This window comes from Glycine soja, chromosome 3, assembly GCF_004193775.1.
Source record: "Glycine soja cultivar W05 chromosome 3, ASM419377v2, whole genome shotgun sequence".
NCBI classification, from domain to species: Eukaryota; Viridiplantae; Streptophyta; class Magnoliopsida; order Fabales; family Fabaceae; genus Glycine; species Glycine soja.
The window spans coordinates 37,076,782-37,094,906 of NC_041004.1; the positions used below are offsets into that span (position 1 = coordinate 37,076,782).

General features: G+C 36.5%; 1 protein-coding gene across 1 annotated transcript in view; it reads right to left on the bottom strand.

Moving 5' to 3' along the window:
• LOC114406710 (ABC transporter A family member 1) overlaps positions 1 to 18,125 on the bottom strand; it is a 62,590-nt gene that overhangs the window by 42,280 nt on the left and 2,185 nt on the right. The window contains exons 4-15 of the mRNA XM_028369485.1: positions 17,298 to 17,380; positions 11,099 to 11,315; positions 9,856 to 10,085; positions 9,701 to 9,761; positions 8,846 to 8,932; positions 6,291 to 6,523; positions 6,086 to 6,200; positions 5,908 to 5,997; positions 5,245 to 5,465; positions 5,056 to 5,168; positions 4,280 to 4,386; positions 1,098 to 1,160 (exon numbers count right to left, since the gene is read on the bottom strand). Of these exons, the coding sequence (XP_028225286.1) occupies positions 1,098 to 1,160; positions 4,280 to 4,386; positions 5,056 to 5,168; positions 5,245 to 5,465; positions 5,908 to 5,997; positions 6,086 to 6,200; positions 6,291 to 6,523; positions 8,846 to 8,932; positions 9,701 to 9,761; positions 9,856 to 10,085; positions 11,099 to 11,315; positions 17,298 to 17,380 (1,620 nt within the window). The remainder of the gene's footprint in view (positions 1 to 1,097; positions 1,161 to 4,279; positions 4,387 to 5,055; positions 5,169 to 5,244; positions 5,466 to 5,907; positions 5,998 to 6,085; positions 6,201 to 6,290; positions 6,524 to 8,845; positions 8,933 to 9,700; positions 9,762 to 9,855; positions 10,086 to 11,098; positions 11,316 to 17,297; positions 17,381 to 18,125) is intronic.

Below are 18,125 nucleotides of genomic sequence, written 5' to 3' on the forward strand. Positions count from 1 at the left end.
GTATTGAAACCTTTGTCTCCAACTTTTAGCCATGACCAAACTAAAAATAAAGCATCCTCCAAAACTTTCTGCGGTTCAAAAGGAGTGCCTTGAAACAGGAGAGAATTCCTATGCTGCCATATTGTAATAGATAGAGCAATCCACCACATGCCCCGCCTTCTGTGATTACTCGTGGCAACAAATCCATCACAGAATTGGATAAAATGGCTAGCCGGATCAGCTGAAAGAGCTCCTATACCCCGGATCCATCTCAAGGATTCCCACCACAGCCCCTTGGTCATTTTACAGTGGAAGAAAAGATGCCCAGCCTCCTCATGCTGGCAGCCACAAAGAGGGCACATAATATCCTGAATAGGAATGCTTCTCTTGGCCAAGTTTCCCCTAGTGGGGAGTCTATCCAAAAACAACCTCCAAGAGAAAACCGCAGCTCGAGGGGGGATTTTAAAATGCCACAGGATCTGAAAATTCCTCTTGGAAGGGGCAGAGCTGATGGATGGCATCAGGAGCCTATATGCTGACTTAGTGGAATAAACTCCACTAGGGTCAGCTTTCCAGAACATGCTATCATGAGCCTGATTCTGGATGGATATGCCTGAGATTTCATCCATGAAGAACCATATTTCAATGCACAACCTTATAGTACAGTGCATCTTAGTGTTGTTTATAATAGGGAAAACAACCCCATAAAACCTTTAATACAAGCAATGAAGGACCTAGAGATTTGGGGCACTGTGGGTAAGAACAATGGCAACATGTACATGGTAATCATAGCATGTAATATACAAAAAAAGGCATAGTAATAAATATGCACATGGGTCAGAAATCTATAAGAATATGTTGCTTACATCATTATGACAGCTATACAGTAGAGAAGATGCAAAAGAAAAAACAGCTGAAAGCCCACCAAAATGAAATAAAAACAAAGAAAATACTCCTAAATGTTCAGTATAAGAATATGAATTAGCTGTATAGTACAATACAGGTAATTAGTTATAAAGGGCAATGATTAAAATTCTAGAACCATCATTCAACAAATATGCAGATTGCAGATAGTCACAATACAGAGAATAAAAAAATAAAAGCATATTTCAACTCACTGTTAATTCAGGAAAGAGTATATCATGTTGTGGGCAGACACCCAAAACCTTCCGTATCTCATCCTACAACACAAGACATTGCATTTAGAATGAACACAAGACATTGCATTTAGAATGAACACAAGACTAAGAGCAAATGTTCAATAAGAAAGGGGAAAGTAACCAAAAAAAAATAAACAGATACAGAAACTGGATATCCATGTCTGGCTAGTCAATTGAGGAAAATATTGCAAAATCCAAATTGGGACATATTCGCCTTTACCAACATAAATATTATATACAGCCTTATTAGAGTAGTTTGTCTCTTCCCTAACATACGTGTAACAGATATTTTATCTTAGTTACCCAGTAGTTAGTCTTTACCCATATGTGTTTACTCTTTCTATATTTCCTAGTTACCTTATCTAAGATAGAAGATTATTTTATCAGATGATTCAGATCACTATCCCTTTCATTTAGCAATCCTTCTTTGTATAATTTCATATATCATATATCTATATATTGTTTTAAGACTGAAAGCTTTTGCTCATCAATCAATAATAATAAATCAGTTTCTGCATTTCATGTACACCCTACTTTGCATCGTAAGCTGAACCAGATCTTGTTCCTTCTCAAGTACTTGTCCCTCACTTTGACTCATTTGTTCCCTTCTCCTGGTGCCCCATAGTCACAGGATGATCTTCCATTGCTTCAATTTGGTAGCACTTATGATTGCTGTCATCCTGCAATTCCAGAGATTATGTCCATTGTTGATTCTCATGATTCACCTCTTACTCCAATCTCTTGACCTGTTGTAGTCCCATATAAGCCTTTTGTTGACTTACCATTGCACTTCATGAAGGTAAACATTTTACCCTTAATTCGCATCACATTTTTAACTTTTTATCATTGACTGTCTTTCCCATTTTTTTTTGGAAGGCAGAAAATATATATATTATTAATATGTAAGCCAGTACCAGTGGAACCAGAGATAAAATTTACAAGGCACCAAGGTGCTACCCTCCAAAAAGACCATCCAACCTAAGCAGCAAAAACATACAAGCCCAACCCCAACTAGGCAACGAAATTCGTTATATTAGAAGACCAGTGGTTGAAACTAGTACTAAAGTCTTTATCATTAGCCTTTAACCATGACCAAGCTAAAAAAATAGCATGGTCCATGACTTTATAGGGATCAAAAGGTTTTCCTTGGAAAATCAAATGATTCCTATGCTGCCATATAGAGCTAGTTAAGGCAATCCACCACCCACATCTTGTACTATGGTTCCCATTTGCCCCAAAACCATCACAGAATTGAGAGAAATGGTTAACAGGGTTAATGGAAAGGGGACCTACTACCCGGATCCAGCTCATAGATTCCCACCACAGGCCATTTGTCAGACTACAGTTGAAGAACAGATGGCCCACATCCTCCTGTACACAACCACACAAGGAAAAGGTCCCATTGTGACTTTGTTTTTGTTATTTCAGTTCATCTATTACCATTCCTAAGAATGTTCAAGAAGCACTATCCCATCCAGACCAAGCATTCACATTGGATTAATATTTTACCACAACCAAACCAGTTATCTATCTCCCTATGATAGTAATTGGAACAATTGTTCAGATTCTAGGGTATATCACCCCACAATATGCTTGTTTATATGAATAGGGATTATACTAATATCACTGGATGGGCATGGAGGTTAAAATTTGCTGTATTTGCATGGAGGTTAATCCGAGACAGATTACCAACTAGAGTAAACTTGCAGAGAAGACACATTCAGGTTGAAGATTCAACATGCCCATTCTGCAGAGGGGAGGAGGAAAGTGCAGGCCACTTATTTTTTCAGTGTGGTAAGATAATTCCAGTATGGTGGGAGTCCTTGTCTTGGGTGGGCATGTCGGGAGCCTTCTCAAACAACCCAAGGCAACACTTTATCCAACACATATATGGAGTTACAGCGGGAATGAGATCTAGCAGATGGAAGTGGTGGTGGTTGGCACTGACGTGGACCATTTGGCAGCAGAGAAACAATATTATATTCTCAAATGGTACAATCAATGCAAATAAAATCTTAGATGATGCAATTTTCCTGATGTGGACGTGGCTCACAAATTTGGAGAAGGATTTCAACATGCATTTTAATTTCTGGTACTCTAACATCAGAGCAGGATTCCTCAAATGAGGAGGACAGAATTTCAGAGCAGATTTATGTAATGTTTTCATGTAGATCAGATTATGGTCCCATAGGTATACCAAATGTCAAGGGACCAAATCTGACCTGTATTATGTACTTTTAGTACCACTGGTACTCATTAATATAATACTATTTTTGCAGAAAAAGAAAAAAACTAATATCACTGGATACAGAAGCAGATTGGGCAAGTGGTGCTAGTGATAGGAACTCCACTTTAGTTTACTGTGTTCTCTTTGGAGGAAGTTTAATTTAATGGAACAGCAAGAAGTAGGTAGACTGGTGTTGCTAGATCAAGTATAGAGGTAGGTAGAGTATTGTGCTATGGCTTATACTACTTGGAAACTTTAATGGATAAAACCACTTTCTCCAAGAGTTGAAGTTCTGTGAGACAAGTCCTATAGAGCTTGCTTGTAATAATCAATCAGCTTTGTTCAAAGTTAAAACCCAATCTTTCATTACAAAACTAAACAACAGAAGTTGATTATCATTTTGTTAGGGAGAAGATCCTTTCGGGCACTATCAATACTTATTCTGTGAGTTCCAAGGATTACATAGAAGACATTTTCACTGAGGTCTTAGAGAGAAGATCCATTCAGACACAATCAATACTTATTCTGTGAGTTCCAAGGATTAGATAGCAGAGATTTTTACTGAGGTCTTACAGAGTCCTAGAACTGCATAACAAGCTGGATGCATATGTTATATAAATACATATGCTCCAACTTGAACGGGAGTGTTGGTTGTGTTTGCAATTATGTGTTGTTCTTACCTTCCATTCTATGATATGTTTTCATAGTTTCCTTAGATAGTTTAGGCTGTTACTGACTCTAAACCCTAACCTCTAGGAATTTGATTCTGTTTCCCTTTGTATATTTGTACACTCAACACAAATATTCAATTGACACACATACACCGCATTTAATAACCACTTTCACAGTCACATAAGACTCTAATTACTGAATAGTCTCCTAAATTCCTTAACACATACTATTTAAAACTTACAATATCTGATACAATGTTCTTTCCAAACACCAAAGCATCCCCAGAAGTAGGAGGAAGCAGACCAACAAGCATTGAGATTGTCGTGCTTTTCCCAGCTCCATTATGTCCTTGAAAATTGAAACAAAATCGTTGAGCAAAAATGTTTATACTAAATTGAACTGAAAGGTTCGAGATACAATTATTTAGACTAATTCAACATAGTAGCAGTTAGCCGTCATTGATGTGACAGCTAAATGAGCCCCAAACTGAATTCTAACAGCTGTATCAAACTAACTAGATTGCAGTAAGATCACCCCTGCACAGGCCCATAGACATATTACAACGTGCATGCTCAAGGGGGCTAGAATAGCAATACAAGTGTATCACAACAGTAACAAGCTTAAAAGCTTATTAAATTGTAGCTTGAAGGGATGTTTTAGTCTTTTAGAATATAGAAACAATATCTAATAATATCTTGATTACATCTAGAGTAACTTAGATTATCCTAAATTATCTCTCTTTGAATTAATTTTCATATGTCCTTACTATCTCTTAAGAATAGGTTGCATGTTTTCTAATATTTCATGATTTGTTTCCTTATTAAGTTAGGATTATGATTTAGTATTAGCATAAATATCGGCTAATGGTTTATGTTTTGTAACAGATACAACACATTATATCATATCTAGTTAATACCAATTTCAGAGTTTATTCAGTACTCTTTCCTCTATTCCCTTTATACCTAAAACCCTATAATTTCAACAGTAATTATGTGGGGACAAAAAAACTGCACTGACCTAGAAGGGCAAGAATCTGGTTTTCATACAGTGTCAGCTGTAATGAGTTAACAGCACAGCAATCTCCTTTCTTCGTAGCATAAACTTTATGCAAATTCCTGATTTGAATGCACCTGAAAATTTATCAAATATCAGAAAGAGATAATGTATCTCTGCTAAATTGATGCACTTGAATTGTATATCATATACCTGCCATCAAGCTCCTGTTGTTTCATCTCTAAGCTTATTGCTTCTATGCCAGATTTGGAAGTATATTCCCCTGAAAGATTCCCTTCTGACTCAGAATTTTTATCAGATATTTCAACTTTAAAACCGGAGGAACAATGTTTTAGAATTTTTTTCTTCCTCCAGAAGTCCTTTTGGAAAATAAAGCTCCATGGGTATCTCAGTCCATACTCCCTTGGAAGAACCTTCAAGATGAGCAGAGTTTGAATGGTTTTATCATTCACAAGACAAAATGGAAAGAGAATACTTCACAGTAAAAAAGAGAAAAGGCTTAAATATATTTGAGGTCCCTAATAAATGGCCGATTTTTGTTTTTTGTCCCTAATAAAAAAAAATTGTTGCATTGGATCACTGATATATCAAAACTTTTGTTTTGAGTCCCTATCAACACTAATATATCCAATCACTTGAATAGTCTAATCCAGAAGATATATTCAAATAGAGCAATGATATTTGAACACCCACTTTTTTTAAACACCCCATCAATACCTCTCATTTCTCTCTACTCTCTCTTCATATCACCCATAATACCTATACTTTTCTCTCTTTTATCTCTCTCCCACTAGGTGTCTAGTAGCACAATGGATGTCCATAAATAATTTTCCATTCAAATAACCAAAGACATGCCTTGTCAAAATAAAGTCCAGTCGCACAATATAGCAGTGTATCAAGTATCATCATCAGAAGACATGCCAAAAAGTTCACTCCAGATGATTCCTGAAAGATAAATATATTCGATTTGAGGTAAAAAAGCAAAAAAAAAGGTCAAATTAGTAATGTTAAGGGCATTATCGCAGAAACTCACCCGCCATATGTTGCTCCAACGGAGTCCAACATGAGCACGCTCATAATCAGCAAAGTTGATCGAACCCAAAGCAAAGGCTGTAGGTGAAAGTAAGGAAGCAATAACCTTCAAGATTCTGAAGGCAGGCAACCTCAAATGAATGAAATCTAGACTCAAATATGAAAATTTGAACTACAAAAGTAATAGTTAAAGGACAAGAATTCACATTGAAACTCCCTCCTCGTTGACAGTGTAATAAGGGAAAAAGGCTCCAAGAAACGCCAGAGTTCCAACAGCTACAGCTGTTTTGGCCCGTTTGAAAAACGTTGATATAAAGAATGAGAGCATGATTGCACTAAGCCCAAAAACGAAAAAGTATGCAAACACCAGTGTCTTATCACTATACTTGAATAAATTATCCATTGTGCAAGCTGTAAGGATCCCAGAAGAAATTGCAAACTGTAAAGAATAAATAATAAAAAGATGAGAAAATGACAATTTCTTGATCTAGAAATGGTAAGAATCAACTCATTCATCACAACATTAGTCATACACTAATTTCCAACTTACAACACAATTTAAGTTAGGAGATGAAATAAAGGAATTGAGTTTCAACACAAATTAATGGAGCACTCAAGCATTTTCTTGTAATTTGAGGAGTGCTAGAAACACAGTATTACTAACACTCTTATCTATTGTTTGGAATTTAATCAAAACTACAAAAACAGGAGAGAAAGAATCAATAAATATGATGTAGGACCCACAAAATTGTGATCTTCAACGAATTTCAACTAATAAGAAAGAATGAGTTCAAAGAGTGTGTCACTGACATTTCTCCCTGTACTTTATATCTCATATCTCACCAACAATGATGGCAATAAACCAACAACTTAAAAGTATTTAGATTTTTTAGAGGCAAAAAATTATTCCTTTTTTCAAAAAAGATTCATTATAATTTATTAGAAAGTATAACATCCAGAAAAAAGTTATGTACCAGAAATCAGGGACAAATCCAAGGGGGGGCAAGGCCCTTTGTGTATATATGAAAAAAAATTAAAATATTAATAATGAAAAACATATATGAAAATATGTATTTGAGATGATATTTGCTTTAAAAAATTTAGTAGTAGATCATATATCTAATTTTATCCATAAATTAATAATACATATTTTAAAAAATTATTATTAAATAATTATTTATTAGAACTTAAATATTTAAATAATTATGTAAAAAAAATTTTGCCCCCCTTTGATACACTCTTGAATCTGTCCCTCCTAGAAATAAGATCGTAATTACAAGCTTAGGGTGATTAGGTGCTCCTAAAGTAGCCAAAAATAAGATAAATGATGTATCATAAATTTAGTTTGCTTTTGAAACAGCAAAGAAATTTTATTGAATCATTATAGAGACACATGATTTATTTCCCACCACATCGTCTAGAGTGTTTCACAGTGTTAGAGTAATTGGTATTTTGTAATGGTTATTGTATTTGTCTTACTCTCTAAAGTTTTTTTTGCTTTTGTTGTACCCTAAAAGGGGCTATGTATAGGGCAGGCTCCCTTAGGCCTGAACCTGTCACATCTTTCCTTTCTATTGTACTTCATCATATATTATTAATATAAGTGGGTGCCAAGTGAGAGAATAACTCTTGAGCACTTTTGATCTAAACCTTCCCTCTTTAAGTCACAGCTCCATGTAAAAGTCCCCTACCTGTAATATTGAAACATCTTTTGATTCCTACATAGTTTTCTTCCTTCTTAGATTTTGAAAATGGTTAACATAATATAATATTTAGGAAGGAACATAATATTATATATAAAGTTTGGATAAAATATTTTATTATATAATATATTTATGAAGGAATATAATTATATAAAAATTTAAATAAAATATTTATGGTTTATTTTTATTTATTTACAGTTATGTTATATATAAACAATAATTTATTTATTATATAAATAATTATATGTTTGGATTATATTATATACACAATATATATGTTAAAAATAAGAGATTGTTTTTTATATACATAATATATACAAGAGAAAAACAACAATCATACATACAAATGCTTAGATATAATATAGTATAACAAAAGAAGGTTTAAAAGGAAATTTGGAATAGCTCCCGCAAGTAGTATATGGCTCCACAAGAAGCAATTAGGTGAGGATATATTGTGTTGACAGTTACAAAAAAATAGAGGGTGGGTAACGCTTTGGCTTTGAGAGGACTGCAACTTTTATTTGTGTTGGAAAAGCCACCTACATTGTGGTAACCCCTAGATAGAAGGGGTGTGTTGAAAGTTTCACAAGGCAAGTACTCGTGGGCAAAAGGGGACATGTTAAAGTCCCACATCAACTAAAAATAGTGTCGAGATAAACTCTATAAGTGAGGAGCAATCCTCACCTTACAAGGAGAGAAGCTAGAATCAGACAGGGTGAGAATGCTTAGGGAGGGTCTTCAAGAAATGTGTAGAACAAGCTCTCTTCTAAACTTCTATGGTACGAATTTTAGTTGGGGGTTCGTGTAACCTAAGTGTTGTGTTTGATTTAATGATTTTTAGTTCCCAAACTTTTTAACATTTATGGTTTTGGTCCTTAAACTCTTCGGCAACAAATCAGCATCCCCAGACTTTTTTTTCCATCCAATGTTTTCATCCTTTCCGTCCATTTTGGCTCCCCACCCATCTAACTCATTAATCCTGACAGAGTGTAAGACTGTAAAAAAAGGAAAAAAAAAAAAAGAAAAAGCTATAGCAGATGGAATAACAATAGATTTACCTGCAAAGCATATGTGATAAACCAAGAAAGGTGAAATATACCATCGTTCAGGCCCATCATATAGAGTCCTTCTTTAATCTTCTGTTCCTGAAATATTACATCAATAAATTGGGAGGTACGAACATAACAAAAGAGGATGGAATTTCATATCTCACAAATAATAATAAGAATAAGAAGAAGAACCCAAGGGGAATTAGAAACAAATCGGGCCTAATGGAAAAAAACCCAAGTCCCAACTCAGCTAGAGATTCTGCCTAGATGAGCTAGCTTTTGAGGTTAAGTTAGGCCCAAACCCACATTCTAAGGCCTAGCTCACTCCCGGAAAGTAGCTCAAGGGAAAAGGATTGCCCAAGTCTTATAAGGAGTATTCAATGTAAGACATTTTAATACACCTCTTACGCACAGAACTAGACATCTAGTGTATGAAATTTGCAAGACTGGACATCTAAAAGTGGCGCAAAACTAAGATAGGATAGGCTATGATTATGAACAGACTTGGCCTAACTCATTCCTAGAAACTAGCTTGAGCGAAAAGGATTGCCAAGTTTTAGAAGAAATATTCTAGCCATATTCCTAGTCTATGTGAGATATTTAATACAAATTTTTATTTTTTTTTTATCAGCAAAATATGATATGTATATAAATATAAGAGTACCAGGGGTACTATAATTACAAAGTTTTAGAGAAATCCTAGTGGATCCTCATGTCAAGTTACTTTCAGATTGATATGAACCACCCTATATAAAAGAATACATCATCAAAGCCCCATGGCTTGTGAGAAATTGGATAGAGAAATTGGATAACCAAATAACATAGGTAAACCAAAAGGAAATATTAAACAAAAGATAACCAAACCTTCTCATACACAGAATAACTGATTAGGCGAGAAATTGGATAGAGAAACCCCAATAAGTACCTGCACATACAAGTCTCCGTTAAAAAGAATAGCTTGTTTGAGATATAATCTAATAATACTCTAAACATAATACAAAGGTTTAGTACAAGCTTACAATATTCCCATGACTCTCTTTATGATTGACTGGAACTGATCATCAGTGTACTCTCGAGTGGGAAATGGAGCTATTCGTATGCGTGCAGGGTTAAACTGAGTCCAAGGATTTTTCAATGAGAAATTATTGTCATAGAAGCCTGGAAGAGGAAGCTCTAGATTTTCAGCATTGAAATTGAAGTCAGACTGCTGCGCTATTAATATTATGAACGAATCAACCATTTGCTGGAGCTACAGAACCAGAAAATATAAATGCATTAATAGTGTAACAAAGTATAGATATCAAGTTAACAAATAGAAGCGACAAAGATGTAAACTTATAACATAGGGAAGCAAGCAAAGAAGGACAGAAGAAAGCAAGATTCCCTCATTCCCACAAGTTGAATCGACCCAATGTCTTTCCCTTTAAGTAAACCAATACCATTTCTAGCTTTTCATCCTCCATTGCCGCCCATATCCTGAAATAACACTCCACCTCATGAACCCAAACCTTGACATCTTCATCTCCACCAAATGTGGGTATCTCTAGCCTCCTCCATTGTTCTTGCAGTCTTGCTGCACGTTCAATCTAAGACTCTCCCCTCTCCCCCTCAGATTCCTCTCTACGAAATGCAGCAGAACCTATATACCCACCTTGCATACTTGCATCCATCTACTGAATCAGTTGCAACATTATTGCTTCCGGCCTCCTAAGTGCCTCTTGATCAGAATCTTGGGTTCTGCTTAGATTTTCCAAGGTCCTCTGTCCATAGAATTCCATTTTCTTGCCCACCATCGAATTCATCTTCTGGTGTATTGCCTAGATTGAGCTCTGATGCCAGTTGATAAATTGGTCAACTAATCAAATTAGGGTTCACATGAAGACGAGTGAGAGAAAACAGAATGAACCTTTTATTGCTAAAGGGCTGAGAATTATGAACTGTGAATTTTCAAAACTGAATCAAGAGTAATTTTTTTCCTTATTTATATTACATAACTGTCTAACTGCCACTATTTAACTCTAACTAACTAACCGTATATTACAGTGGCCAATGGGCATAATTCCCCTCTAGGCTCTTACTCCTTCTACAATACACTTTAGTAATTGGGTTTCTTGTCCTAACACGAGCAAGATATGGGTCTTTCCAACTACTGCAATATGCTGATCATGCACTAGTTAATTTCAAAATACTTAATAGAGGTAATAAGATAGGGGGAAAGAGACAAGAACAAATAAGAAATTGAATGAGAATAAAGCATCATACAGTCAAAAACCCACTGAAGCTGTATTGCATTGTTGGTACAGCACTAACACCAAGTTCCAAGTCATTAAGAAAAGGGCCATTTGTATCCATTATTGTTGTAACATCTGGAAAACCGGAGAAAGCCCATGTATGATTGAGGCGTATGCTATAATCAAATGATTGAGGACCTTGTTCATAAAACACAACTGCTCCTTTAATTTTGGGATTTGAACAATTCCTAAACAGGTAGAAGGGAAACAAATAAAAGTAATTAGTAAAACAACCCATATTCCGGCTTCTCAAAAAATTTCAAACGGCTCAAATAAAAGCATCATTTTGATATTTCATGACAACAGCTAATAAAATTACTGTAAAGACATTACCAAAGCTAAACAAAGTTATAATCTAAAAGAGGTAGTCATGCGAATAATTTCCATTTTTATAGAAAAAAAATATTAGAGAAAAAAAAAAAGCAACTTCAGTACGGAGAAAGAAGAGGGGGAAAAAAGTGACTAAATTAAAATAAAAGCATGCATAAATTAGTACCCCAATAACTAAAAATCCAAATTTAAAGTAACAGCACAAGCTTTATTTATTTGATAGGAGAGGTTGTTTACAAGAATGAAGCAAATAAGAATCCATACTGACGGTAACCCAGAATACTAATAAAGAATAAATAATCTATGAAGCAACTTAAACCTCAATATCCCAGAACTCTAAAGTATGTAGATAAGGTAGAGCGCACAAAAAAGAACAATTGTACAGCAGCACAAAAGAGCAACTGGGAAAAAAATCAGAAGAGAATAAATATTATTTTGTGGCTGTCCAAGGAGACTGTATCTTACAACTGAGTGATTCAGTTAATCGATAAGAATAAAACCTAAATTGCCATCCACAGATGCAACCTAAATATATATAAACCATATAATAGCCGGCCTATTATTATACTTGTTAAAGATATGATTTTATCTTTACGTACATATGGAAATGGGGAAACATTGTATAGCTGAATATTAGGGATTAAGTTAGTGATTTCTTCCCTTAATTGTATCATTATTTATGATTATGAATGTTAGAATCCCTAATTACTAGCTGATTAGCAATCACATTTATTTGTATTTATTGTAAATATATTATATATACAGAGCTGTGTCAGTGTGTGATCTGCTTGAGACACAATTTTATGGCATCAGTGATTTAGGATTTCTGCCTCTTTTTCTTTTTCTTTTCCGCCTTTGGGCCTGCTGTTCTTCATGTGTGCATAGTACCCACTGCTACTGCCAGCCACCGCCACAACCTCCGATATCCGGCGCGACCCCACCACTGGCTTCACTTCCCTCCGGCGACCCACAGTGGAATAGGAGTATATTTAGTTGATAGAGACTTTTCCTTTCTTAGCTGCTATGTATAGGCTTAACTACAGTTTACTGTGCTTTCATAGTTAGTTAGTTAACTGACTAGAGACAGTTGACAGTTACAACAGTGTAACTGTCTATATAAACTGAGGTGTAATTGTTTCTCACTTGGATTGAATATTATAACCTTTCATCTCAATTCTGTTTTTGAGATTCTCTCTCTCTCTCTAAGATTAGTTTATAGTATCATAGAGCTTCGTTTCGATCCCTTGATTTTTCTTCCATGGCTTCTGCTTCCATTCCTCCTTCCCCTCCTCCACCAAGGAACAGTGGCGCTCTGCTTGGTTCTTCAGCGGTTGTCACCACAAAGGAATTTTCACACTCCATTTCGCAGAAGTTGAACAATTCCAACTACCTCCCGTGGTGTCAACAAGTTGAACTAGTGCTCAAAGGCCATCGCCTCTATCATCTTCTCACTAAACCTCAAATTCCACCACGATACCTCACCATTGCCAATTGTGATGCTGGTGTAACTTCTCCTGAGTTCTTACTTTGGGAGCAACAAGATCAACTCCTCCTATCGTGGCTACAATCCACCATTTCCGGCGAGGTTCTTCCGTAACTCGTCGAATGCAAAACCGCTTGGCATCTTTGGGACAAACTTCACAAGCATTTTTACTCCATCGTTCGTGTGAAGAAGCGGCAACTTCGCAATGATCTCGTAACATCTTTCTTAACAATAGTTCTATTTATAACTATTTGTTTCGCATCCATCTGGTAAACATCTTTCTTTCTTAACAGTGCCAGATCTGTCATAGGTATGGTCATGAAGCATCTTACTGTTATCAAAGGCACAATGATGACTATGTTCCTACTCAGCCTATGGAGTATCCCAACCAGTATCCTGATCAGAATCAGTCTCAGACCTCAGCCAACCCCAATCAGTATCAAAGTCTGAATCAGAACTCTAACACCTATCAGAATCAGCAGTCTAATCAGTACTCTGCTCAGCATTCTCCACAGGCTTATCTGACTGGTGTTCCTTCGGCCCCTTCTCCAAAATGGTATCCAGATTCAGGGGCTTACCACCATGTCACAAATGTCTCCCAGAACATTCATCAGACCACTCCTTTTGAAGGCAATTTACGGTCTCAAACAAGCCCCTAGAGTTTGGTTTGACAAATTAAAGGCTACTCTTCTTAGGTTTCGGTTCAGGTCAAGCAAGTGTGACCCCTCTTTATTTGTTTACATAGATTCCAAAAATACTGTCATCTATATGCTTGTGTATATGGATGACATTATTTTTACAGGGAACAACCCCTCTTTCATCAAATCCCTAGTCACCAAACTCAAATCTGAGTTCTGTCTTAAAGACCTAGGGAGTCTTGACTACTTCCTGGGAATTGAAGTCAGACCTCAGCCCAATGGTGCCCTCATTCTCACACAGTCAAAGTACATTCAGGATTTGTTGGGGAAAACAAAAATGGATGAGGCCAATCCAATCTTTTTTTTTTTTGGAAGGCAGAAAATATATAGTATTATTAATAAGAGCAATAGTACCAAAGGTACTTAAGTGAAATTTACAACAGCAGCTATGCTGCCAGCCTCCCAAAAAACACATATAAACCCATCACAAGTCTCCACCAACAGACAAAAACACCCCAGATTAACCAAAGGCCTCCACAAGGTTGGAAGACCAATGATTAAAAGGGATATTAAATTCTTTATCTCTAGCTTTATACCAGGACCAAGCTAGGAATAAGGCGTCATCCATCACTTTGGAAGATACAAAAGGAATACCCTGAAAAATCAGTAAGTTCCTATGCTTCCAAATAGCAAAAGTTAAGGCAATCCACCACCCACACCATCTAGAATGGTGTCTCCCTACATTAAAACCATCACAAAATAAGCTGAAATGACTTGCTGGAGAAACAGGGAATGCTCCACTAGCATGAATCCACCTCAAAGATTTCCACCACAGGCCAATAGTTTGAGTGCAATGGAAAAAAAGATGGTCAGCCTCCTCCTGCTCCACATGGCAAAGAGGGCAGATAGCCTCCTGCAGGCCCATATTTCTTCTGTGGAGGTTAGCTCTAGTAGGGAGCCTATCCTTTATAAGCCTCCAAGTGAAAATGGCAGCCTTTGGGGGGATTTTTAATTTCCAAATAAGCTGAAAGTTCCTCCCATCTGAGGCAAAACTATTTAGATTTGACAGAAGTCTATAAGCTGATCTAGTAGAGTACATCCCAGTAGGATCAGCTTTCCACAGTAAGTTATCTTTCAGATGACACTGAATAGGATAAGCACTGATCTCTTCCATGAAAGCCACAGCTACTCCCTCCTCATGCTCGAATAAGTGTCTCCTCCATTTCAGATCCCATCTCCAATTGTTCTGGTAGAAGCTACCCATGTTTGAAATGAGATCATTTTGCTGCTTACTAATAATGAAGAGCTGAGGATATTTCTGTTCCAAGTTGCAGTCCTCCCCCAGCCAGTTGTCTTTCCAAAATCGAATTTTATCCCACAACCTGCCTTCCAAGCCATGTTTTGATGAATAATCTTGAAGTCATTATGCTGATATATCTTCCTGAGGTCCCTCCACCAATGAGAATCCCCACAATGAACTCTGCCATTCTGCAAGACTGGCCATCCTCCATACTTGGAATTTAGAACCCTGACCCAGAACTGATTCTGTTTAGAGTATAAATCCCAAATCCATCTTCCCATGAGAGCTGCATTAAACTTAGACAGATTCTTGATTCCCAAACCCCTTTCCTTCTTGTGAAGACATATTTCATCCCATTTGACCCAAGGGATCTTCTTTTGATCATGCTCCCCCCCCCACATGAAATTCCTTTGCAGAGAAACCAATCTATCAGCTATTCTTTGAGGTAGTTTAAAGAAGGATAAGAGATAGATTGGTAAAGCATTCAAAACAGAATTTATCAAAGTGACCCTGCCAGCCATAGATAAGCTTTTCTGATTCCATTTAGTGAGTTTAGCTTCAAATTTGCTGAGCAAAGGCTGCCATATCACCTGACTTGAGGATTTGACCCCAATTGGGATACCCAAGTAGTGAAAGGGGACACCCATCTGCCTACAATTCAAAAACTGGGCAGCTTCATGAGCCCAATTAACAGAATCCCCAAAGATCCCAAACTGGCTTTTAGCATAGTTAATTTTCAGACCGGAGGCCATCTCAAAGCCTCTAAGCATTGCCTTCGAAACAAGAACATTTTCCAAAGAAGCTTGACCAATAAAGACAGTATCATCAGCATATTGGAGGATATTAATAGGCTCTTTTTGTTTTCCCACCAAGTAGCTTCTATAAAGATTTTTCGAAATGGCCTCTCTCATCAATCCAGTGAGACCTTCACCCACTATATTAACAGAATTCTGTTAGTTAGTTTGTGATTAGCTTCAAGGTCTAGAGGTTTATAAATACCTCCTTTGTAACTGCATTAAAAACTAACTTTTTCAGAATCAATAATATCAGTTTTTCCTTTTTCTGTTCTCAATGTTTTCTCTTATTTTTTCTGTTCTCAATGTTTTCTCTTATTTTCTCTGTTCTCTCAGTTCTCTAAATCTGATACAATCTCTTCTCCAATGGTTGGAGGCTGCAAGTTAACTAAATCATGGTATGAGCCTTTTCATGATCCCACACTATACAGGTCTACTGTGGGGGCCTTGTAGTATGCAACCATCACTTGGCCAGAAATCAGTTTTTCTGTTAACAAAGTCTGCCAGTACATGTCAGACCCATCAGAACAGCATTGGGCAGCAGTAAAAAGGATCCTCAGGTATCTGGCAGGCACCATCAATTTTGGCTTGAAATACTCCACTGGACCTCCATTTGCATTACATGCCTACTGCGATGCTGACTGGGCATCTGACCCAGATGACAGAAGGTCAACCTCTAGTGCAGCCGTCTTCTTTGGGTCCAATTTAGTTTCTTGGTGGTCAAAGAAACAGTCTGTTGTTGCCAAGTCCAGTACAGAAGCCGAATATCGCAGTTTAGCTTTGGCCACAGCAGAGGTTACATGGATTAAATCCCTTTTGTCTGAACTGCACATTCCCCACCACTCTTCTGTCATCTTCTGTGACAATATGAGCACTGTTGCCCTTGCTCACAATCCGGTTATGCACTCTCGTACCAAGCATATGGAACTGGATCTTTCTTTGTCAGAGAAAAGGTTATGGATAAGCAACTTCAAGTCGTCCATGTTCCTACCATTGATCAGAAAGCTGACATTTTGACCAAGGCTTTAACTCCTCCTAATTTTGCTACTTACAGATCCATGCTCAGAGTGGTTGAAAACTTTACTTCGACCCTCTCATTAACTTGCGGGGGGTATAGGAGTATATTTACTTCGACCAGTTTATTGTGCTTTCATAGTTAGTTAGTTAACTGACTAGAGTCAGTTGACAGTTTCAAGTGTGTAACTGTCTACATAAATTGAGGTGTAATTGTTTCTCACTTGGGTTGAATATTATAACCTTTCACCTCAATTCTGTTTTTGAGATTCTCTCTCTCTCAGATTCGTTTAAGCGGCTCTATCTTCTCCAGCACATTTTCCAGTCATCGCTGCAACTCTGGTGACTTCAATCCTTTATTACAATATGGTATCGGAGCCAGCCTATCATTCCTTTCTCCTAGTATACACCTTCCACTCCATTTCCTGGGTTGGGCCTCTCTCAGCTAGGCCTACATCCCTAACAAGATATCTCAAAAATTATCCTACATGGGTTTGTCAATACCCTTCATCTTTCCTAGTTGTATAACAAGAAGTATTTTATTTACCTTGTATCCAAATAACATACCATTCTAGTAGGATTTTATTGCCAAAATAGCAAAAGGATTTTACCTTGCTTGATTGCAGGTACCATAAGCATCTGAACGGATGTAGGTTTCCAACTCTACCTCATCTTTGTATACTCTACTAACTAGCTGCATATAGGATCCAAATTTTAGTTAGTTTGAGTCGATGAACAGAGAACACACTTATCTACTTAATTCAAAAAGGATAAAAGTTCTAAGAGAACTTGCTTGAAGATGCATTTAGCTACATGAAGATACTCCAAAAATAAAAGAAGGGGAAAGTGGGGGACAAAGAAATAAAGCTGACTTAATTTTAATTAAGTAGAGCAATGACTTCTGTATGCATGGAATCAGCCTTGTGAATTTGCAACTGACTTCTTTCATCTATACTAATAATAAAGGGAATACCCACATTTGGTGTACACAATTCATTACACAATTTTGTCCTTGAACCACTTCTTAAACTTCCATTATTCTTTTCTAAGCCACTGTAACTGCCCACTACTCTTTTAACCTCAGGAACATTTTTCTTCTCTCTGCTTCTTTTATTTTATTTAAAAAAGTTTAGAGTCCCCCTAGCAAGTTAAAATAACAATCATTGAATTTTTTGTCAAATTTTATTCCTCTCTCAGAAAAAAAAAATTAAAAGGCTGGTTTAATGCTCTGAGAAGCCAAACTTTTCTAAGAAAATAGCAGCTACTAGTTAACAATTTATTTTTATACACTAGTTAACTTGTTTCAGATACCTAGATTATTTTTTTACAATATGACATGATGTGTACTGGATACATTAACAAAAATTTATAGAAAATTTTATATAGATGCAAAATATTGGGTAAAGAAACAGACATGGATCATTTATCATTAATTCATA